Below are 23,985 nucleotides of genomic sequence, written 5' to 3'. Positions count from 1 at the left end.
TTGGTAATGAATTCTAACAGTACGAACATGTGTAATAAGTATGAATATATACATATCCGCTTCCCATAGGGAAATGGGTGCCATTTCAGACGCACCCATGCATATACACATACTTATTGACATATGTTCATAGTGTTTGTTTGCATTATTGGTGAGTAAAGCGTCATCTACATACCCGAGACCAGACCCATGCCTATGGTACTCACTGGTCTTTCTGGGAGTGACTGGTCTCTGGGAGGTGGAGGGTGGAGAGTTGCTCCCACTGTCTCCTGAAGAGCCCTTGTCATCCTCACCTCCTTTGGAGGGCCCTGCTGTCACCTCAAAGTCACATCTCTCCTTGGAGATGCGGAAGAGCTCCTGAGGGAGAAAAACAAAAGTTGTGAAGTTAGTATTACTAGGGGATATGCAAATGATCTTTGAGGAATAGTTGTGCTGCGTACACCAACGGACAACAACCATTTATGACAGGAAAGGTTTTGTATTATATAGTAGAGATGTCATAACAAAAATACTCGATGCGAGTTTGAGCTATTGCGTATAAAGGTCTATTCAGCTCAAAAGACTACCTTATCACACCAAAACCACCTCAGCAGCAAACCAAATGAAAAGACTCAATGCCATCTGTGTATAACACATTTTGGTTGTCGATACATCGATACACAATTATAGTACAAATTCCACTGTATTCGTATCTGTTTGACTAAAAGACAACAGCTGACCAAGTGGTACCGTTTATTGTTGATCACATTTTTTTATCCTTTACTTCTACATGGATATTAAGTTGGTTGCACAGAGCACCTATAAATAAGTATTCAATAGTTTTACATTACAGATTGAAAAAAAAAAATCCAATAGAAGGCCTACATAGTTGCATGATCAGGGTGTTCCTTACTTTGAGCTGCATCAGGTTGGTGGCGCTCTTCCAGTCCTTGTCGTCACGGACACGCGTCATGCGGGGGAAGCGGATGGATATGCCGTCGGCGGTGTGCATCTCCGACTTGGAGAACTCCGCCCCCGTGATCTCCCACACTGGCGCTTTCTATCTCGGGGAGAGAGACAAAGGAGGAAAAATTCAGTAGAACTCAGGCTGCGTCCCAAAACACATTTTAGTCAATTAGCAGATGCTCTTATCCAGAGCGACTTCAGTTTAGTGCATTCATCTTAAGGTAGCTAGGTAAGACAACCACACATTACAGTAAGTACATTTTTCCTCAAAGTAGCCATTGTGTACATTTGTTTGGGGTGGGGGGTGCTCTGGGATTATTTAAGATACTCGTCAACGTAGGGTTTCAGATGTTTTTGGAAGATAGGCAGGGACTCTGCTGTCCTAGCTTCAGGGGAAGCTGGTTCCACCATTGGGGTGCCAGGATTGAGAAGACCTTGGACTGGGCTGAGCGGGAGTTGACCTGCCGTAAGGGTGGGAGGGCCAAGCGACTAGAGGTGGCAGAACGGAGTGCTCGGGTTGGGGTGTAGGGTTTGAGCATAGTCTGAAGGTAGGGAGGGGCAGTTCCTCTTGCTGCTCCACAGACAAGTACCATGGTCTTGTAGTGGATGCTGAGTGACATGGGAGAACTTGATGTTTGCAGAGAACCACAGGGTCTTGGCCAAGGTTTTTTGCACTCGGAGGGGGATATTGTGGAGTTGTCAACATTGGAGAGGTCTTGGAGCAGGCAGGCCTTCGCCGGGAGGAAGAGCAGCTCCGTCTTGTTTAGCTTGAGGTGGTGTGCCAAAATCCAAGCTGAGATATCTGCCAGGCACGCTGAGATGCGTGTCGCCACCTGGGTGTCAGAAGGGGGAAGGAGAAAAGTAGTTGAGTGTATTCCGCATAGCAATGATAGGAGAGACCATGTGAGGATATGACGGAGCGGAGTGATTTGCTGTATGAAGAGGAGAGGGCCTATAACCAAGCCCTGGGGACACCAGGAGTGAGTACATGGTGCAGACAGATCCTCTCCACGTCACCTGGTAGGAGCGATCTGCCTGGTAGGATACAATCCAAGAGAATGCAGAGCCTGAGACACCCAGCCCTGAGAGGAGGATCTGATGATTCACAGTGTTGAAGTCAGCGGCGAGATCGAGGAGGATGAGTCAGCTTTGGCAGTACGGAGAACCTACGTGACATAGAAGAGCAGTCTCGGTTGAGTGATCCGTCTTGACTGGTTAGGGTCAATAAGATTGTCTGAAAGCGATAACGAGGGAGTTGATCAGAGACATCACACAAGTGTTTTGGAAAGAAAGGAAAGATGGATACTGGACTTTAGTCAAGTGTTTGAGATGTCGTGAACCTTTTCAAAGTGGTTGATGAAGTCGTCCGCAGAGGGAGGGAGTGCAGGATTAACGACGGAGGAGACTGTAAAATAGTTTCCTAGAGTTAGAGGCAGAAGATTGACAGAAAGTGGTTTTAGCAGCAGATACAGAGGAAAGGGTAGAGGCAGGAAAAGGATAATAGGTCCTCCAGAAGTTTCATACCCCATCACCTACAGTGCATTCGGAAAGTATTCAGACCCATTCCACTTTTCCACATTGTTACAGCCTCTAAAATGTATCAAATAAATTCCTCAATCTACACACAATGGCAAAGCGAAAACACTTTACCTTATTTACATAAGTATTCAGACCCTTTGCGATGAGACTCGAAATTGAGCTCCGGTGCATCCTGTTTTCATTGATCACCCTTGAGATGTTTCTACAACTGGAGTGGAGTCCATGAGGTCTAAGGAATTGTCAGTAGAGCGCAGAGACAGGATTGCGTTGAGGCACAGATCTGGGGAAGGTTACCAAAACATTTCTGCAGCATGGTGGTCCATGAACACAGTGGCCTCCATCATTCTTAAATGGGAGAAGATTGGAACCACCAAGACTCTTCCTAGATCTGTCCGTCCAGCCAAACTGAGCAATCGGTGGAGAAGGGACTTGGTCGGGGAGATGACCAAGAAACGGATGGTCACTGACAGAGCTCCAGAGTTCCTCAGTGGAGATAGGAGAACCTTCCAGAAGGACAACCATCTCTGCAGCACTCCACCAATAAGGCCTTTATGGTAGAGTGGCCAGACGGAAGCCACTCCTCAGTAAAAGGCACATGGCAGCCTAAAGGACTCAGACCATGAGAAGCAAGACTATCTGGTCGAATGAAACCAAGATTGAACTCTTTGGCCTGAATGCCAAGCATCACGTCTGGAGAAAACCTGGCACTGTCCCTACGGTGAAGCATGGTGGTGGCAGCATAATGCTGCAGGGACTGGGAGACCAGTCTTGATCGAGGGAAAGATGAACGGAGCAAAGTACAGAGAGATCCTTGATGAAAACCTGCTCCAGAGCGGTCAGGACCTCAGACTGGGGGCGAAGGTTCACCGTCCAACAACGACCTTAAGCACACAGCAAGACAACACAGGAGTGTCTTCGGGACAAGTCTCTGAATGTCCTTGAGGGGCCCAGTTAGAGTCCAGACTTGAACATCTCTGGAGAGACCTGAAAATAGCTGTGAGGTGATGCTCCCCAATCAAACCGGAAAGAGATTGAGAGGTTCTGCAAGAATAATGGGAGAAACTCCCCAAATATAGGTGTGCCAAGCTTGTAGCGTCATACCCAAGAAGACTCGAGGATGTAATCGCTGCCAAAGGTGCTTCAACAAAGTACTGAGTAAAGGGTCTGAATAGTTACGTAAAATGTGATAACAATAGAAACGTTGGTGGAGGACGGTCTAAATATACACAATTACTTCCTATCAGTATCTTATTCACAAGGGCTGGCTAGAGCTATAGGTGCTGCACAGATTGGTCAATCTTGATAACGTATGGATCTGTTCATGCCACGTATGGAAGTTGATAAAGATCAGATCAGCCTTGCGATGAATAGTAGTTACATTTATGTGTAATTATAGAAATGCTGATGATAACAGTATAAAGGCCCCAGAGTCTGCAACACCACTAAGCAAAGGGCACCACCAAGCAAGCGGCACTATGAAGACCAAGGAGCTCTCCATACAGGTCAGGGACTTGTATGGAGAAGTTGTGGAGAAGTACAGATCGGGGTTGGTTATAAAAAAATCTGAAACTTTTAACATCCCACAGAGCACCATTAAATCCACTATTTAAAAAATGAAAGAATATGGCACCACAACAAACCTGCCAAGAGAGGGCCGCCCACCAAAACTCACGGACCAGGCAAGGAGGGCATTAATCAGGGAGGCAACAAAGAGAACCCTGAAGGAGCTGCAAAGCTCCACAGCAGAGATTTGAGTATCTGTCCATAGGACGACTTTAAGCCGTACACTCCACAGAGCAGGGCTTTATGGAAGAGTGGCCAGTAAAAAAATAAGCAAACATATTTGGTGTTTGCCAAAAGGCATGTGGGAGACTCCCCAAACATATGGAAGAAGGAATTCTGGTCAGATAAGACTAAAATTGAGCTTTTTGCCATCAAGGAAAACACCATGTCTGGCGCAAACCCACCACCTCATCACTCTGAGAACACCATCCCCACAGTGAAGCATGGTGGTGGCAGCATCATGCTGTGGGGATGATTTTCCATTGGCAGGGACTGGGAAACTGGTCAGAATTGAAGGAATGATGGATGGCGCTAAATACAGGGAAAGTCTTGAGGGAAACCTGTGTCAGTCTTCCAGAGATGTGAGACTGGGACAGAGGTTCACCTTCCAGCAGGACAATGACTAAGCATACTGCTAAAGCAACACTCAAATGGTTTAAGGGGAAACATTTAAATGTCTTGGAATAGCCTAGATGAAGCCCAGACCTCAATCCGATTGAGAATCTGTGGTATGACTTAAAGATTGCTGTACACCGGCGGAAGCCATTCAACTTGAGGGAGCTGGAGCAGTTTTGCCTTGAATGGGCAAAAATCCCAGTGGCTAGATGTGCCAAGAGACTTGCAGCTGAAATTTCTGCAAAAGGTATTGACTTTGTGGGGTTGAATAGTTATGCACGCTCAAGTTCATTTTTCATCTTCAAAGTGGTAGGCATGTTGTGTAAATCAAATGATACAAACTCCCCAAAAATCCACTAATTCCAGGTTACAACCTGGAATTATTTGTAAGGCAACAAAATAGGAAAAATGTCAAGGGGGGTGAATACTTTCACATGCCACTGTATAAATGACTCAAAGCCACATTTAAATCACATTTACATTTTTGTCATTTAGCAGACGCTCTTATCTAGAGCAACTTACAGGAGCAATTAGGGTGAAGTGCCTTGCTCAAGAGCACATCGGCAGATTATTCACCTAGTCAGCTCAGGAATTCAAACCAGCAACCTTTCGGCTACCTGCCACTCCACTATGGAGAGCCTAACTTAACTAAAAAGCCTAAAGAAGTCTGGAGATTCACAATTTTTGTCTCTGAATAAAATGCAGTGGGAGATTAAAATGCATTAAACAATATTAAATCTCACCTCAGGATCGCGGATAATAAAATCAGGGTAATAGTTCTTGATGATTTTCAACCAGCCAGGGATTTTACTGGGTTCCTGGAGACAGAAATGAGATGTACACATAAACATTAAAGAACAGTCCTCATACTTCGTGAATGTTAAATACCCTCCTAGCCCCTAGGCACTCCTGTATATCTGAAATGAGTGAATAGGTTAAAACAGCATGGTAAATCACTCCATCTTGACTTCTGATCAACTTGGTGAAATTTGCACCATACTGCTTACGCCTATTCAGGCGTGCCTAGTCCCTAGGTCAGGGGTATTCAAATCTTACCCTACGATGTCCGGACTACTGCTGGTTTTCTGTTCTACCGGATAATCAACTGCACCCACCTCATGTCCCAGGTCTAAATTAGTTCCTGATTTGAGGGGAATGAAAAAAAAGCTGTGGAAGTGGCTTCAAGGTCCAGATTTGAATTTGAGGGCCCAAGTTGGAATTCAGAAAACCCTATTTCTCCAACAGGCCACTCAAGAGTGAACTGTCGGGCAGTCCCCACCCAAGCTGCTTGAGTCACCTTGCTGATTTTGATCACGTCCAGCTCCTTCTGGAGTCGGGTCAACATGGCGTCATCGTAGCCTCCGGAGCACTTGGTCACGGTGCACCACTTCTTAGAGTTCGGGTCATAGCAGCCCATTAAGAAACTGGACATTATCCCGCCTGTTAGAGACATACACCACATTATAAAAACACATTCAAGTGAGGTATTTTTCTATCCCCACAGCCCAAAATGGTCAGATTCTGTAGATGCTGCATATATAGACTTACATCCCAAATGGCACCCTATTCTCTATATAGTGCACTAGTTATAGGGCTCTGGTTAAAAGTAGTGCACTAAATAGGGAAAACGGAAAGATGCCATTTGGGATGTACACAGACTATACTAAGCCATGAGTTGCCATAAGTGAAATGAATGTTAGAGTGGATGTACACTGAACAAAAATATAAAACCCAAAATGGCGGTCCTATGTTTCATGAGATAAAAAAACTAAAACAAAATGTTCAATACGCATATAAAAGCTGAACAATGGCACCGAAGGAGATGGCTGCCGTTTTATGGGCTCCTAACCAAATGTGCTATTGTGTGTGTTTTTTCCATTAAGTCGGACACGAAGGATATACTTTAGACACCGGACAAGGCCCAAATCCCCGTCATTCGCATGAAGAAGAGACAGAAATCGGGGAAGTAGGTCGGGGTGCCTTGTAAAGATCCGACGGCGAGTGGGTAATCCGCCTCTACCATCAGTCCTATTAGCCAAAGTGCAATCATTGGATAATAAAATGGATGATCTCCGATCAAGACTAACCTACAAATGGGATATTAAAAACAAATATATTGTGTTTCACAGAGTCGTGGCTGAACGACGACATGGATAACATACAGCTAGCTGGGTTTTCTGTGCATCGGCAAGATAGAACAGCTGCCTCCGGTAAGACAAGGGGTGGCGGTTTGTGTCTATTTGTAAATAACAGCTGGTGCACAAAATCTAATATTAAAGAAGTCTCAATGTTTTTTCACCTGAGGTAGAGTATCTAATGATAAGCTGTAGACCGCACTATTTACCAAGAGCGTTTATCATCTATATTTTTCGGAGCTGTCTATTTACCACCACAAATCGATGCTGGCACTAAGACCGTACTCAAATGAACTGTATAAGACCATAAGCAAACAACAAAATGCTCATCCAGAGTCTGCGTTCCTAGTGGCCAGGGACTTTAATGCAAGGAAAGTTAAATCTGTTTTACCTAATTTCTACCAGCATGTTACATGTGCAACCAGAGGAGGAGAAAAATTTACTCCACACAGACGCATACAAAACTCTCCTTCGCCCTACATTTGGCAAATCTGACCATTACTCTATCCTCTGGATTCCTGCTTACAAGCAAAAACTAAAGCTCAATACGGAAGTGGTCAGATGAATCAGATGTTAAGCTACAGGACTGTCTTGCTAGCACAGACTGGAATATGTTCCGGGATTCTTCCTATGGCATTGAGGAGTACACCACATCAGTCACTGGCTTCATCAATAAGTGTATTGATGATGTTGTCCCCACAGTGACCGTACGTACATACCCCAACCAGAAGCCATGTATTACAGGCAACATCCGCACTGAGCTAAAGGCTTGAGCTGTCGCTTTCAAGGAGCAGGACTATAACCCGGACGCTTATAAGAAAACCCGCTATGCCCTCCGACGAACCATCAAACAGGCAAAGCGTCAACACAGGACAAAGATTAAATCGTACTACACCGGCTCCGATGCGAGACAGTTGTGGCAGGGCTTGCAAACTATTACGGACTACGAAGGGAAGCACAGCCGCGAGCTGCCCAGTGACACCAGCCTACCAGACGAGCTAAATTACTTCTATGCTCACTTCGAGGCAAGCAACACAGAAGCATGTATGAGAGCACCAGCTGTTCAAGGACGACGGTGTGATTGCGCTCTTCGTAGCTGATGTGAGTAAGACCTTTAAAACAGGTCAACATTTCCAAGGCCGCAGGGCCAGACGGATTACCAGGATGTGTACTCTGAGCATGTGGTGACCAACTGGCAAGTGTCTTCACTGACATTTTCAAACTCTCCCTGACCAAGTCGAATACCAACATGTTTCAAACAGACCACCATAGTTACTGTGCCCAAGAACACCAAGGTAACCTGCCTAAATGACTACCGACCCGTAGCACTCACGTCTGTTACCATGAAGTGCTTTGAAATGCTGGTCATGGCTCACATCAACACCATTATTCCAGAAACCCTAGACCCACTCCAATTTGCATACCGCCCCAACAGATGATGCAATCTCTATTGCACTTCACACTGCCCTTTCCCACCTGGACAAAAGGAACACCTATGTGAGAATGCTATTCATTGACTACAGCTCTGCGTTCAACACCATACTGGCCTCACAGCTCATCAATAAGCTAAGGACCCTGGAACTAAACAACTGAAACTGGATCCTGGACTTCCTGACGGGCTGCCACCAGGGGATAAGGGCAGGTAACAACACATCTGCCACGGTAATCCCAAACACGGAGGCCCCTCAGGGGTGCGTGCTCAGTCCCCTCCTGTACTCCATCACTGGTTCCAAGCGTCCCAGTGTTAAAGGAAACTCCTAAAAATGGTCAGACTCCAGCCACCCAACAGCAAGCAATACAGGAGTGCCAAGTCTAGGTCCAAAAGGCTTAAAAGCTTCTAACCCCAAGCCATATGACTCCTGAACAGCTAATCAAAATGGCTACACTAACTATTTGCATTGACAACCCACACCATTTTTACACTGCTGCTACTTCATCTTTGCTTAGTCACTTTACCTCTACCTACATATACATATTACCTCAATATCTCAACTAACCTGTGCCCCCGCACATTGACTCTGTACCGGTACCCCATTGTATATAGCCTCTACTGTTATTTTATTGTTGCTCTTTAATTATTTGTTATTTTTCTATTTCCTTAAAATAGTTTATTTTAGTAAACACTTTCTTGAAACTGAATTGTTGGTTAAGGGCTTGTAAGTAAGCATTTCACTGTAAGGTCTACTATACCTGTTATATTCGGCACGTGATAAATAAAACTAAATTGAAAAGCTTATTTCTCTCAAATGTTGTGCACAAATTTGTTTACATCCCTATTGGTCAGCATTTATCCTTTCCCAAGATAATCCATCCACCTGACAGGTGTGGCATATCAAGATGATTAAACAGCATCATTGCACCTTGTGCTGGGGACAATAAAAGGCCACTTAAAAAAAAAAAATGTCCTCACTGTCAACTGCGTTTATTTTCAGCAAACTTAACATGTGTAAATATTTGTATGAACATAACAAGATTCAACAACTGAGACAAACTGAACAAGTTCCATTGACATGTGACTAACAGAAATTGAATAATGTGTCTCTGAACAAGGGGGGGGGGGTCAAAATCAGCTGCATTGAGTACTGCAGTGCATCTCCTCCTCATGGACTGCACCAGATATGCCAGTTCTTGATGTGAGATGGTGGAAGAGTAGGGTAACAAGGCACCTGCAAGTTTCTGGACATTTCTGGGGGGGGGGGGGGGGATTGGCCCTAGCCCTCACCCTCCGATCCAACAGGTCCCAGACGAGCTCAATGGGATTGAGATCCAGGATCTTCACTGGCCATGGCAGAACACTGACATTCCTGTCTTGCAGAAAATCACACACAGAATGAGATATATGGCTGGTGACATTGTCATGCTGGAGGGTCATGTCAGGATGAGCCTGCAGGAAAGGTACCACGTTAATTGCCTGCAATGACAACAAGCTCAGTCCGATGGTGCTGTGATACACCGCCCAAGACCATGACGGACCCTCCACCTCCAAAATCGATCCCGCTCCAGAGTACAGGCCTCAGCGTAACGCTCATTCCTTCGACGATAAACGCGAATCCGACCATCCGACAAAACAGCGGCTCGACAGTGAAGATAACTTTTTGCCAGTCCTGTCTGGTCCAGCGACGGTGGGTTTGTTCCCATAGGCAACGTTGTTGACAGTGATATCTGGTGGACCTGCCTTACAACAGGCCTAAAAGCCCTCAGTCCAGCCTCTCTCAGCCTATTGCGGACAGTCTGAGCACTGATGGAGGGATTATGCGTTCCTGGTGTAACTTGGACAGATGTTGTTGCCATCCTGTACCTGTCCCACAGGTTTGATGTTCGGATATACCGACCCTGTGCAGGTGTTTTTATACGTAGTCTGCCACTGTGAGGACGATCAGCTGTCCGTCCTGTCTCCCTGTAGCGTTGTCTTAGGCGTCTCACAGTACAGCCATTGCAATTTATTGCCCTGGCCACATCTGCAGTCCTCATGCCTCCTTGCAGCATGCCTAAGGCACGTTCACGCAGATGAGCAGGGACCCTGGGCACTTTCTTTTGGTGTTTTTTAAAGTCAGTAGAAAGGCCTCTTTATTGTCCTAAGTGGACATAACTTATCTTAATTGCCTCCCGTCTGTAAGCTGTTAGTGTCTTAGCGACCATTCCACAGGTGCATGTTCATTAATTGTTTATGGTTCACTGAAACAGTGTTTAAACCCTTAACAATGAAGATATGTGAAGTTAATTGGATTTTTACGAATCATCTTTGATTCTGGGTCCTGAAAAAGGGACGTTTCTTTTTTTGCTGAGTTTATGTAGTTGTCACAACACGTCTATTGCCTGAGAATTGAAAGTTAATTTCCCTACCATAAGCATCCTCAAACGTCGTTTTTAGAGATTTGTGCACTGTCTAACCGGCCTCACAACCGCAGACCACACCAGCCCAGGACCTCCACATCAGGCTTCTTCACCTGCGGGATTGTTGATGAGTACTTCTGTCTGTAATAAAGCCCATTTGTGGTGAAAAACTCATCCCAATTGTCAGGGCCTGGCTCCGCAGTAGGTGTGGATGGCTGCCAAATATTTGGGCCAATGCCCTCCCAGGCCCACCCATGGCTGCACCCCTGCCCAGTCGTGAAATCCATTAGATTAGGACTGATTTCCTTATATGAACTGTAACTCTGTAAAACCTTTGAAATTGTTGCATGTTGCGTTAATATTTTTTTTCAATTTACAGTTGAAGTCAGAAGTTTACATACACTTAGGTTGGAGTCATTTAAAACTTGTTTTTCAACCCCTCCACAAATTTCTTGTTAAACTATAGTTTTGGCAAGTCGGTTAAGATGTCTACTTTGTGCACGACCCAAGTCATTTTTCTGTTTACAGACAGATTATTTCACTGTCTCTCATTTCCAGTGGGTCAGAAGTTTACATACTGGAAAATTCCAGAAAAGTATGTCATGGCTTTAGAAGCTTCTGCTAAGCTAATTGACAATTTGAGTTAACTGGAGGTGTACCTGTGGATGTATTTCAAGGCCTACCTTCAAACTTAGCGCCTCATTGCTTGACATCATGGGAAAATCAAAAGAAATCAGCCAAGACCTCAGAAAACAATTGTGGACCTACACAAGTCTGGTTTCCAGATGCCTGAAGGTACCACGTTCATCTGTACAAACAACTGCACGCAAGTATAAACACCATGGGACCACGCAGCCGTCATACCGCTCAGGAAGAAGACGAGTTCTGTCTCCTAGAGATGAACGTACTTTGGTGCGAAAAGTGCAAATCAATCCCAGAGCAGCAGCAAAGGACATTGTGAAGATGCTGGAGGAAACAGGTACAAAAGTATCGACAGCCACAGTAAAAACGAGTCCTATATCGACATAACCTGAAAGGCCACTCAGCATCCACTGCTACAAAACTGCCATAAAAAAGCCAGAATACGGTTTGCAACTGCACATGAGGACAAAGATTGAACTTTTTGGAGAAATGTCTTCTGGTCTGATGAAACAAAAATATAACTGTTTGGCCATAATGACCATCGTTATGTTTGGAGGAAAAAGGGGGAAGCTTGCAAGCTGAAGAACACAATCCCAACCGTGAAGCACAGGTGTGGCAGCATCATGTTGTGGGAGTGCTTTGCTGCAGGAGGGACTGGCGCACTTCACAAAATAGATGGGATCATGAGAATGGAAAATTATGTGGATATATTGAAGCAACACCTCAAGACATCAATCAGTCAGGAAGTTAAAGCTTGGTCGCAAATGGGTCTTCCAAATGGACAATGACCCCAAGCATACATCCAAAGTTGTGGCAAAATGGCATAAGGACAACAAAGTCAAGGTACTGGAGAGGCCATCACCAAGCCCTAACCTCAATCTTATAGAAAATGTATGGGCACGACTGAAAAAGTGTGTGCGAGCAAGGAGGCCTACAAACCTGACTCAGTTACACCAGCTCTGTCAGGAGGAATGGGCAAAATTCACCCAACTTATTGTGGAAAGCTTGTGGAAGGATACCCAAAACGTTTGACCCAAGTTTAAAGTGGCTAAGGCAATCTATGTGAACTTCTGACCCACTAGGAATGTGATGAAAGAAATAAAAGCTTAAATAAATCACTCTACTATTATTCTGACATTTCACATTCTTAAAATAAAGTGGTGATCCTAACTGACCTAAGACAGTAATTGTGAAAAATGTTTAAATGTATTTGGCTAAGGTGTATGTTAACTTTCTATTTCAACTGTATATATTAAATGAGAATCATGGTTGATCCGAGTCATTTTTCTACAGCAACCCACTTTTGCCAGACAAAAAAAGAAAGAAAGTTGATTAGCTCAGTCAGGTCAGGTGTCAGTGTAGGGCTAAAACGAAAATGTGGTCCATTGTGATTGTCCTAAGAGAGGGTTGGGAAACACTGCCTACTTTAGCATTACGTCGTATTAATTAGTGCTAAACATAGCTAAATGTTTTACCACGGAAACCGTTTGTATCACATTGTAGTCTTTAGGGCAAACAGTTCATGTTACAAAGCGGTGTGCTACGGTGTTTACTAATGAATATGACCCTGGTATACTGACCGTTTGAGCCTTTGCCATAGAAGGCTCCCAGCACCACCAGGTCTGCTGTGTCGGCCATTGCTCCCTCATTCAGGTAGTCCTTTTTTACCTTCAGCCAGTGGCGCTTCCCTGGCTCATAGGTGCCCTTTGAATTCACACAGATTATGATCAATTCACATCTGTGTATTGTTACATGGGAGTGTTTTTAAAAAACATTATATCAACCCTCTATTCAGGAGAAATAAATACATGTTTGCCATTTCCACAGATAAAAATGCTGTAGAAAAAAAATAGAGACTTGGCTTATTGTTTCACATTGTTCCTTATAACATCAATTGCTCATTCCCAAGCCCCCAGATGTACAGGCTATCGGTAGGAAAGATGTGTACAGTAGAGTCAGGGGCCTAATCCAAAAACAACCCCTAGCTCCTACTACCTCGGCACTTAAATAGATTTAAGAGGATTGGATAGGTATAAGCAAAAACAGCAAACATTACACCTAGCCAATCGAAGGGCAAAATTGGCGCTGCTGCCTTAATTGCTTATATCTTTCAGATGTACATTAAGTACCTACCTAGGTGGTAGGCGCTAGAGGTTATTCCTGGGCCGGGTTAGAAGTTATTTCTGTCTCACCTTGAGGTCTTTGAGGACCAACCCCTCCAGTCCCTCTCTGATGACCCGTGTGATCATCTCGGCCAGGTCAGCCGCCCTCTGTGAGACAAGACAGTAAACGCAAACAACCAGCACATCAGGGTCATGTTCAGTCAGCACAAAAACGTTATGAAACAGATTGAAACGGAGGTATTATGTGAACTAAAACATTTGTCTTAGTTCTCCGTTGCAAAATGTTTTGCTACGGTGTCTCCTAATGCACGTGACCAGTTTCACTCTGCTACATGGGAGAATCCATTGGCTTGGTTAATTATAAGTTCGAAAGACACGTTTGAAGGAGAGTAGTTGCAAATATATATATATATATATTTTTTTTTTTATCTGGCACAAGAGACACCTGTCTGATTCACACCTGTCTCAGTGGACTAATCCATTGCGGAGGCTGCGGGCTTAGTACACCAGTAGTACATTTACCGTTAATTCTCATCATTTCTAATCTACAAAGTTTGTTTGGTTTCGGTCATTTCTGTTAATGCATTCAATATATTGTTAGTCTTTTACTGTTCTCTTTGTTGGAGTGGACACTATTTGCGGACCGCACAACCTAGGCTACACATGTGAGGAACAAGTTTTGGTTTTATTCATTCCATTTAAGAGTTGTCAATGTATTAATTGTCTTTTGTTTGGAGCGCTCCCGTCAATGGTGAGTAGAAATGCACACCTGATTACGCATAGAAGTAGGCCTAGGCTACCTGGCCTGTGTGCAAATGTAGGCTAAATGTGCACATTTGGGGATCTGATAGTATTTCTGATTGTGGAGCTTCTTAAAGTAATTGTTTCTTTGCCTCAAAACAGCAAGTAAGCAAAGTCTGTTTTTACATCCATTGAAAAAGTTCCTCAAAGTAGCCTATTTGAAAAATCTTTCCAGCACTCTTTCGATAATCACACAAAAATATTATGCTCTGATCCGGTGGGAACATAAAATAGGCCTACCCGATATAGCCTACAGCTGTGTCTGGCCAGAGCTCACTGGTGCAGGTAGCAAGTTTACTAGCAGGAGCTTCAGGTGGGACCAAGTTGATACAATGTTTAAAGTTCCTTGCATAGGCAATATAATATTTATTTTTAATCAGGTTATTGTCTACCTGCAGGCTGCAATGTTTTTATTTGTTTGGCTTTATGTAAGCGATTTTTTACATATTTGGAAATTAAAGTTACTTCTAGAATTTTGATTAATCACATAATGAAACTGTTCCATGAAAACTGGCACGCAGATCGGTAGAAATGGTAAGATGAATTGGCACGCCAAATGGAAAAGGTTGCCGACCCCCGGTGTAGCCTATTACCAGCAACTTCAGGAGCTTAACAGCAGAATCTGCAAAGGCCAGCAGCAGCTGGAGGAGGGGGTTATCTTGATCTTGGCTCCCTCGAGTCATTTGTGTGTATTAATTATTTTTATCAGTGTGCTTAAAGCACCAGTAGCCTACATATAGTTGATTTTATTAAATACAGAGTGTGTCTATATAGGGAAAAATACACGTTAAAAAATTTAGACCAATCAATTGGTCGAAAGAACAAACAAATCTCGGTCAACCAAGATTTTAGTTGTCGTCGGAGACAGACATAAGGAAGAGAAGTTTCAGACATGACGTGGGTCTACATACAGTGACGTGCTTCATCTCGGAGAACAGGATCCTGTTGGGAACCTCCACCATGTTGTCATGGAGGAACTTCCTTCGTTCGTACAGGGGCCTGTGGAGAAGAGAGCACGGTTAAGTTCAAATAGCCACGTAACAGAAGAAAATGCTCCAAAATGGAGTGAAAGAGGGAGATACCATCTAAACTTCTCCAATAAGAGAGTAGCTCCTTTTCCACTGCAAAATGTTTCAAGGTTTTGCTATGGTGAGCCCCAATGAACATGACCCAGGCTGTAACTTTGAATGTGTGTAAAATAAATAAAAAATTAAAAGGACTGGATCAAACAGAAATGAATGCAGACAGACAATGAACATGATATTCACAACATACAGTACATCAAAGCTTCTACAATAGGGAGGGATAGGATTTGAGTGGACACAAGTAAACTGTCCATGCAGTTGTTATTTTTTTTTTTATTTCAGCCAACTCAAGGATGAGTGAATGTAATTTCATAGTGAATTCAATACAGGCCTCAGTGTTGTAAATCTACAGAGAGAAGTGACTACAGACAAACTTACTTCTCCATCAGACTCACGCCGTTGAAATAGATGCAGTCGAACACAAACAAGCACACTTTGGCGTCTTCAAAGGCTGCTTTCTAAAAAAGGAGAGAGAACCATTTCTCCTGACACGCACTCTTGCTCTGTATCACACACACTGGCCCCCCCTTACCATAACACACCAGCCAACACCCCCTCAACCCACACAGACAGCCCCGCAAACCCAAACAAGTGTACACTCCAAAGAGAGGTCAGTGGAAAGATGCATTTGGCAGGCATGCTCACCTTGTGCACCCCCAGTGTCCCGAAGGGTAGTGGCTTGCTGGTATTGGTGTCGATGAGGAGCACCTCGGCATCCAGGATCATGCTGTTGCCACCAACGAAGGCCTGAGGGATGAACTCTTTAAAATGGGCCACCTGGAACAGAGGCTTTGGGTTAGATATGGAAAGGCATCAAAACACCAAGGGGCATCAGAAGGGGAAAATGCTTTTTTATTTTATTTTTTAGAATGATACACTTATTTGGCTCAAACACATTTAATCTTGTTGTACAGAGGACACATCTAGGCTAGGGAGCAGTCTGGGGAATCAGTGAAAGGGATGGCCTTGAAAAACAAATGGTCTATGCTGCCCAGTCCTCAAAACCGTAATCAAACAGAGGATTTGTTTTACACTTTCTGACTTGCTTATCCAGAATCGGTAAAGAGTTCAGGTGGAGTTGAACCATGCAGCTTCTCTCAGTGTGTGTGTGGTCTGACCTTGTGTGGCAACACAGGTTTAAGGCTGCGGCTGAAGTAGCTGAAGTGGTCTCCATTCTTGTGGACCTGGACACGCTCGCCGTCATACTTGATTTCAGAGTACATGCCGTTGGGGCACTTCTTCATGGCGTACGGGATGGACTTGCATGCCTCAGCCTGGGAGGGAGAACCAGTGACTTGTATTAGCCCCATACATCAGACTAGGGAAACCTATAATTATAGTTGGGTCTGCCTTCAGTGTATTCAGCTCTTCCTAGGTTTGCAGTCTCTGCATTGGAAATCTGGGTCTGTATGTATCAAGCGTCTCCGAGTGGGAGTGCAGATCAGTTTTGCCTTTTATAATCACAAAGAATAAGATTACATGGACACGGGGACCTGATCCAAGATCAGCACTTCTACTCTGAGACACTTGATACATACTGTACAATGCATTCGTAAAGTATTCAGACCCCTTCACCTTTTCCATATTTTGTTACAGCCTTATTCTAAAATGGATTAGATTGATGAGGGGGAAAAAAAACAAATCGACACACAATACCCAATAATGACAAAGCAAAAACAAGTTGAAATTTTTGCAAATGTATACATTTAAAAAAAAAAGAAATAACATATAAGTACTCAGACCCTTTCCTCAGTACTTTGTTGAAGCACTTTTGGCAGTGATTCCAGCCTCGAGTCTTCTTTGGTATGATGCTACAAGCTTGGCACACCTGTATTTGGGGAGTTTCTCCCATTCTTCTTGCAGAACCTCTCAATCTCTGTCAGGTTGGATGGGGAGTGTCGCTGCAAAGCTATTTTCAGGTCTCTCCAGAGATGTTCGATCTGGTTCAAGTTCAGGCTCTGGGTAGGCCAATCAAGGACATTCAGAGACTTGTTCCTAAGCCACTCTTGCATTAACTTGGCTGTGTGCTTAGGGTCGTTGTCCTGTTGGAAGGTGAACGTTTGCACCAGTCTGAGATCCTGATTCACCGTAGGGATGGTATTGGCCAGGTGATGAGTGGTACCTGGTTTCTTCCAGACGTGACACTTGGCTTTTAAGCCAAAGAGTTTTGGTCTTCATCAGACCAGATAATCTTGTTTTTCATGGTCAGAGTCCTTTGGTGCCTTTTGGCAAACTCCAAACGGGCTGTCATGTGCCTTTTTGGTAGAGTGCTGCAGAGATGGTTGTCCTTCTGGAAGGTTTTCCTCTGTGTTGATGGGAGCTCTGTCAGAGTGACCATCGGGTTCTTGGTACCCTCCCCGACTAAGGCCCTTCTCCTCCGATTGCTCAGTTCTAGGAAGAGCTTGGTTGTGCCAAACTTCTTCCATTTAAGAATGATGGAGGCCACTGTTCTTGGTTACCCTTCCCCAGATCTCTGCCTCGACACAATCCTGTCTCGGAGCTCTACGGACAATACCTTTGACCACATGCCTTGGTTTTTGCTCTGACATGCACTGTTAACTATGGGACCTTAGACAGGTTTGTGCCTTTCCAAATCATGTCCAATCAATTGAATTTACCACAGTTGGACTCCAATCAAGTTGTAGAAAAACCTCAAGGATGATCAATGGAAACAGGATATACCGGAGCTCAATTTTGAGTTTCATATCAAAGGGTCTGAATACTTATGTAAATAATGTATTCATTTTATAAATTAGCAAACATTTATAAAAACCTGTTTTCTCTTTGTCATTATGGGGCATTGTGTGTAGATTGATGGGGGAAATAATTATATGAATCCATTTTAGAATAAGGCGGTAACGTAACAATGTGAAGGGGTCTGAATACTTTCCAAATGCAGTGTACATATGGCCCCTGGTTGGGAGGTACGTCTGACCCTGGTCTTACTGTAGGTCTGCTTCAGTGTTTAAGAGGAACCTAATACACTGAAGCAGACCTTTGTTAACATTTAGTTGAGGGATGATAACCCACTCACCTTGGGGCAAAATACATTAAAGTAATACTGTATTGGGTTGGAAAGTGCCCTAGTTGTTCATATTTACTGTTCTGTACTTGGTATGCTGGATGTAGCATGCTTCAAATGTGACAGAACATACAATTTTACTGCGAGGATACATTTAAATTCCATTCATATTTCTGCTGTGTATACACGTTGTGTCTGAAGTGACTTGCGTACAGCATGGCTTGCGAAATCGCATAAGATCAACCAAAAACAAATTCTCATTCAGAATTCATTCTCTGTTATGCAGATCTCTCAGTTGTAGTCAATTGGTCTTGGGAATATTCTGTTTTTCTGATCACAGAATCCCTTTCTAAACCAGCTGAAACAGTTAAATGAGCCCATCAAATCACGTTATTGGTAATTTAGCATATTAGCATATGCTTTTGCGGGTGTAGGGAAATGCTTGTGTTCCTAGCTCCAACAGTGCAGTAATATCTAACAATTCACAACACACATAAATTTAAAGTAAAAAGAAGAGTTAAGAAATATCAAATTTATTAGGACGAGCAATGTCGGAGTGGCATGGACTAAAATACAGTATAATACAGTATATACATATTAATTAAGGCATTATGTAAACATTAAAGTGACCAGTGATTCCATGTCTATATAGGGCAGCAGCCTCTAAGGTGCAGGGTTAAGTAACCGGGTGGTAGCCAGCTAGTGATGGCTATCTGATGGCCTTGAGATAGATGTTTTTCAGTCTCTCAGTCCCAGCTTTGATGCATCTGTACTGACCTCGCCTTCTGCATGGTAGTGGGGTGAACAGGCCATGGCTCTAGTGGTTGATGTCCTTGATTATATATATATATATATATTTTTTTTTTCCTTCCTGAGACGCTGTAGGTGTCTTGGAGGGCAGGCAGTGTGCACCCGGTGATACATTGGGCAGACCGCACCACCCTCTGGAGAGCCCTGCGGTTGCAGGCAGTGCAGTTGCCATACCAGGCGGTGAAAGGGTCCGACAGAATGCTCTCAATTGTGCATCTGTAAAAGTTTGTGAGGGTCTTCAGGCCAAGTTGAATTTCTTCAGCCTCCTAAGGTTGCACTTTCTTCACCACACTGTCTGTGTGGGTGGACCATTTCAGATTGTCAGTGATGTGTACGCCGATTAACTTTTTGAAAAAGCTTTTCACCTTCTCCACTGCTGTCCCGTCAATGTGGATAGGGAAATGCTCGCTCTGCTGTCTCCTGAAGTCCTTTGTTTTGTTAACGTTGAGGGAGAGGTTATTTTCCTGGCACAACTGCCTTCACCTCCTCCCTGTAAGCCGTCTCATTGTTGGTAATCAGGCCTACAACTGTTGTGTCGTCTGCAAACTTGACCATTGAGTAGGAGGCATGAGTGGCTAAGCAGTCATGGGCACCCTTCAGGAAGTCCAGGACCCAGTGGCAGAGGGCGGGTTCAGACCCAGGGCCTCAAGCTTAATGATAAGCTTGGAGAGTACTATGGTGTTGAATGCTGAGCTATAGTCAATTAACAGCATTCTTACATAGGTATTCCTCTTGTCCAGATGGGATAGGGCAGTATGATGGTGATTGCATTATCTGTGGATCTATTGGGGCGGTATGCATATTGAAATGGGTCTAGGGTGTCAGGTAAGGTAGATGTGACATGATCGTAAACTAGCCTCAAAGCAATTAGCGACAGAAGTGAGTGCTATGGGGCGATAGTCATTTACTTCGGTTACCTTTGCTTTCTTGGGTACAGGAACAATGGTGTCCATCTTGAAGCAAGTGGGGACAGCAGACTGGGATAGGCAGAGATTGAATATGTCCGTAAACGCGACTAGGGACGAGGACGTCGGCCACGGAGAACCAACTGTACTTGGGAGCGGGCAGCGTCGGTGGCACTGTGTTATCCTCAAAGCAGGCAAAGGTGTTTAGCTCGTCCGGGAGCAAGACGGTGTCTGGTTTTCCCTTTGTAATCCGTGATTGTCTGTAGACCCTGCCACATACATCTCATGTCTGAGCCGTTGAATTACAACTCCACTTTGTCTCTGTTCTGACATTTTGCCTGTTTGATTGCCTTTGGAGGGAATAACTACACTGTTTGTATTCAACCATATTCCCAGTCACCTTGCCATGGTTAAATGCGATGGTTTGCGCGAATGCTGCCATCTATCCACAGTTTCTGATTCGGGTAGGTTGTAATAGTCAAAACGGACTTCTATGCACTTCCTGATGAACTCAGTCACCGTGTCAGTGTATACATTCAGTAGCAGGTGTGTGTACTGACTAAGTGTATGTCAGAGTGAGTTTGTTTGTGTGTCAAGTTCATGTGTACAGGGCGAGTATGTATGCAGAGGGCAAGTGTGTGCATGTCTGCTTAGTGTATGTGTGCATCTGTGTGTGTGAGAGCATGTGTGAGTATGTGTGTGAGCTCACCAGCATAGGCTGCACTGGGGTCATGAGGGAGGCTTCAATAGTGAGGAGCTTCCTGGGGCCTGAGCCGTTGGTGGCGTCCTGCTGGTTCCTCAGCACGCGCTCTATCACGTCCCCTAGGTTACGGGAGGCCTTGAAAGCGTCGTAGGCATTCGGGTCCACTGCATCCAAGCTGTTCATAAGATACATTTGATTGAGAAGGGGGTTTAAATATACTGCAATAAGTTTCAAAGTTCATGTATGCTTTGAAAGCTCTAGCATATTAGGTTTAGAAGTTGTAGCATAGAGTTTTAATGTTGTCGTGTCAGGTTAGGAGTAAATCTAAGGTGACTTACACATGCTTAGCTCCAGAGTTCATCTTTAGATCATGCTTAATGAGTCTGATGATGCATTTCAGGTCATTGCCGGTACATCTGCAACAAAGACAGGGTTGACTTGTGTGAGTTTGGCTGCAGTTATATAATTTGATTATATTCAGAAGTTGACTCTGTCCCTTAGTCTTTTGATGCATAATATGTTGGTGCAGTAGGAATTGTGGACAGACACTGAATTACTAGGAATTTTAAGATGTCAAATCATTAAGTACAGTATAGGTCTACATTGTTTTGTTTTTTTTACTTTTTGGATATGTCCTCTAGCTCTTTCTGCTGTTCATCCTCCTTGGTTAACTGGGCCAGACGGGTAAGGGACGCATCCACTTCCTGAATCGTGAGCAGACTCTTGGCGGCCGGTGGGAAAGACTTGCATTCTTCAAAAAACATCCTCACTGTCTCCGACACATCCCCCTGTACGCCCAGAATAAAGATATACTCAATACACGTCAGTCCTGAAACCCCCAATTCTGGGACCACATGGGCTGTATGTTGTGAAAGCGCCTACTCAGCATAACCTACCATTTATGTCTGACTATGTACTAGTGTTTGTTCCCAGCTGTGTTTTGTGTATGCAATGTGAGATGTCATATAAGAGGACAATCTTAGCACAATGAACATGAATCTGAATAACTTGTCAGAAGCACTGACTGTCATGTTCTGGACTCAACAAACACTGACCTGTTCCAGATCTCGCACCATCTCCTCCTGGTTGCAGTTGAAGATGCGGCTGAAGAGCTTGACTATCTGTTTGTCGTTGAGGTTGTACACACTCTTCACCACCCCTGGGAGAAGCAACTTCACCGTCAGGTACACATCTCCCTTGAATTTATCTAGTAGGGAGAAGAGAAAAAGAAAATGAGGTATTTCAGTAATTCTACTTGCCTACTTAAAAAACAACATTTTAGGACAACATTCAATGCAGTACAATTTACAACATGAATTAAGCTACGAACGCGCACACACACACCTCCCCCTGAGCCTTTCTTCAGGAAGTCGTGAATGATCTGTGTCTTGACATTGTAGCTATTCTTGTCTGCCACCATGGCACAGAGCTTGCGGAACTCCCGGAGCAGGCTATCCTTGTGTTTGGGGTCACAGAGCTGTGCGGAAAGAGGACTGCCCTGGTTGGGTTTGGCTGGGGATGGGCCTGGGCTGCTTGAGCTCCCAGCCTTAGTAGCTGATTGGAAAAAGGACAATATGATTGAAAAAAATTAAGATGAGATAATACAGCAGGGTTATGTTCTGGTGGAATGGACAGATGAAAATAGTTTTGAAACTGATAACAAACATTTGCACTTCTGTAGCAGGACTAGCTAGTTTTCAGATGTGCACACACACTGGTTGATCCATCCACTGGAATACCCTCTCACCTGTGAAGCCAGAGAACTTCCGTGGTGCATTCAGAGAAGGGTCAGCAGGCGGAGCTGATAGCTGACCACTGTTGTTCAGCTTGGCTTGCACCTTCTTCTTTGGGCTCGTGTTAGCTTTGGCCATCAAGTCTGAAAGAGAATGAACGAGTTCTTAAATGGCGTCTCAATTAACATGACAAGAAAAGTTTAAAGACTTTATTATTATCAATATTTTCTTCCATGGTGAACAACACACACTTGAGTGCCATGACATGCATCCTATGAGTCGGTCAGTATATGCATTACAAAAAACATTTCATTTCGGTATTTGGAACTTAATCTTGCTATATTGAAGGAAGTATATAAACATTGTACCTCCAACAAGTTTGTTGATGAGCTCCTTGTCCTCATCCTGCAGCTCCTCCCAGCCCTCCAGGTCTGTGATGTCCTCGATCTTCTTAGTGGTGGCCCGGGCCCGCTCCAGCTTCTCAAAGATACACTTCACATGGTACCACTCCTTCATCTCCCCGGCAGACTCACTGAACGGGTTAGGCACAATCTTCCCGATGCGGGTCAAGCCCTTCATGATTTTGTCCTTACACTTCTTACATCCCGCAGTGCCACGTTTGGCATACTCCACACAGTATCTCTGTTCAGCCATGTCTGTCTGGTTAGTACAATAGTGACGCCAGCAAACCTTGAAATTGGAATCTAGTGAAAGACTGCGATTCCAAGGGGGCTGGGTGCACTGATGGCAGTCCAAGGGATAGGGGAGGATGCCCCTACAATGGGGTAGAATTTGGAAGTTTGCAGATAAGGGATAAGCGACAAACAGTTTCCAGGTGGGTTGACACCTGCACAGTTTCCCAAAATGTATATTGTCGACAGTCTTAAGTGCCAATGAAATACAGAATCTCTGCATCCAATATGGTTTGGTGATATCTAAAATGTAAAAAGGTTAAAGGTTATTCACAACGATGCATTGCAGTATAGATAATAGCCAACTATCTGCCTGGAATATAGCTAGCTACCCCCACCCCCCGCTTTTGGCGATTAGCCAGCTAGCTAGCTAATAACAAACCCAGAAAAGCTAGTTCGTGTATGGAAATGGAGATGCTGTCCAGACAACGCCATATAGTATGTATGGAGTAGCGTATTACTCCCTAAAGTAATGAACGTTTCACAAGAACACTTAACCGTAGCAAGCTAGAAGTATGACAACTCGCTAAAACTCGTTACGTGTACACGATTGCAGTCATTGGCTAACTGGTTGCTACCTAGCTAACGTTAGCTTTAAGCTAACTTTAACCAAATGTGGTAAGGTTCAAAATGGGCTCAGACATGTTATTTACCTTGGTTTAAAGTGGGGGAGGAGGCTCATTAGCTTACATATTACAAAAGCGGTTCGCTTAAACTAGTTAGCAGCTAGCTATAGGCTACACAGTCATTGAAAAGGCAACACTCAGTTCCCTTTAAGTCCTAGCTAGCTACCACGCTTCCTCTTTGTTCGCCTGCGTTTTCTGGGTTTTGCGCATGT

General features: G+C 44.2%; 1 protein-coding gene across 2 annotated transcripts in view; it reads right to left on the bottom strand.

The window, feature by feature from the left end:
• Positions 1–23,985, bottom strand: part of LOC139418078 (ligase III, DNA, ATP-dependent) — a 26,406-nt gene extending 2,421 nt beyond the window's left edge. For both annotated transcript variants that reach the window (XR_011635269.1, XM_071167252.1), the window contains exons 1-18: positions 23,801–23,985; positions 22,824–23,390; positions 22,470–22,598; positions 22,067–22,276; positions 21,778–21,929; positions 21,344–21,510; positions 21,061–21,138; positions 20,729–20,897; positions 16,401–16,556; positions 15,928–16,059; positions 15,661–15,740; positions 15,109–15,196; positions 13,466–13,543; positions 12,854–12,977; positions 5,960–6,102; positions 5,406–5,480; positions 893–1,039; positions 207–357 (exon numbers count right to left, since the gene is read on the bottom strand). Coding sequence is in view for 1 of the 2 variants with exons in the window: in XM_071167252.1 (XP_071023353.1) it covers positions 207–357; positions 893–1,039; positions 5,406–5,480; positions 5,960–6,102; positions 12,854–12,977; positions 13,466–13,543; positions 15,109–15,196; positions 15,661–15,740; positions 15,928–16,059; positions 16,401–16,556; positions 20,729–20,897; positions 21,061–21,138; positions 21,344–21,510; positions 21,778–21,929; positions 22,067–22,276; positions 22,470–22,598; positions 22,824–23,370 (2,626 nt within the window). In the remaining variant the exon portion in view is untranslated. The remainder of the gene's footprint in view (positions 1–206; positions 358–892; positions 1,040–5,405; positions 5,481–5,959; positions 6,103–12,853; positions 12,978–13,465; positions 13,544–15,108; positions 15,197–15,660; positions 15,741–15,927; positions 16,060–16,400; positions 16,557–20,728; positions 20,898–21,060; positions 21,139–21,343; positions 21,511–21,777; positions 21,930–22,066; positions 22,277–22,469; positions 22,599–22,823; positions 23,391–23,800) is intronic.

This window comes from Oncorhynchus clarkii, chromosome 10, assembly GCF_045791955.1.
Source record: "Oncorhynchus clarkii lewisi isolate Uvic-CL-2024 chromosome 10, UVic_Ocla_1.0, whole genome shotgun sequence".
NCBI classification, from domain to species: Eukaryota; Metazoa; Chordata; class Actinopteri; order Salmoniformes; family Salmonidae; genus Oncorhynchus; species Oncorhynchus clarkii.
This window is presented reverse-complemented; position numbering and strand designations above follow the sequence as displayed.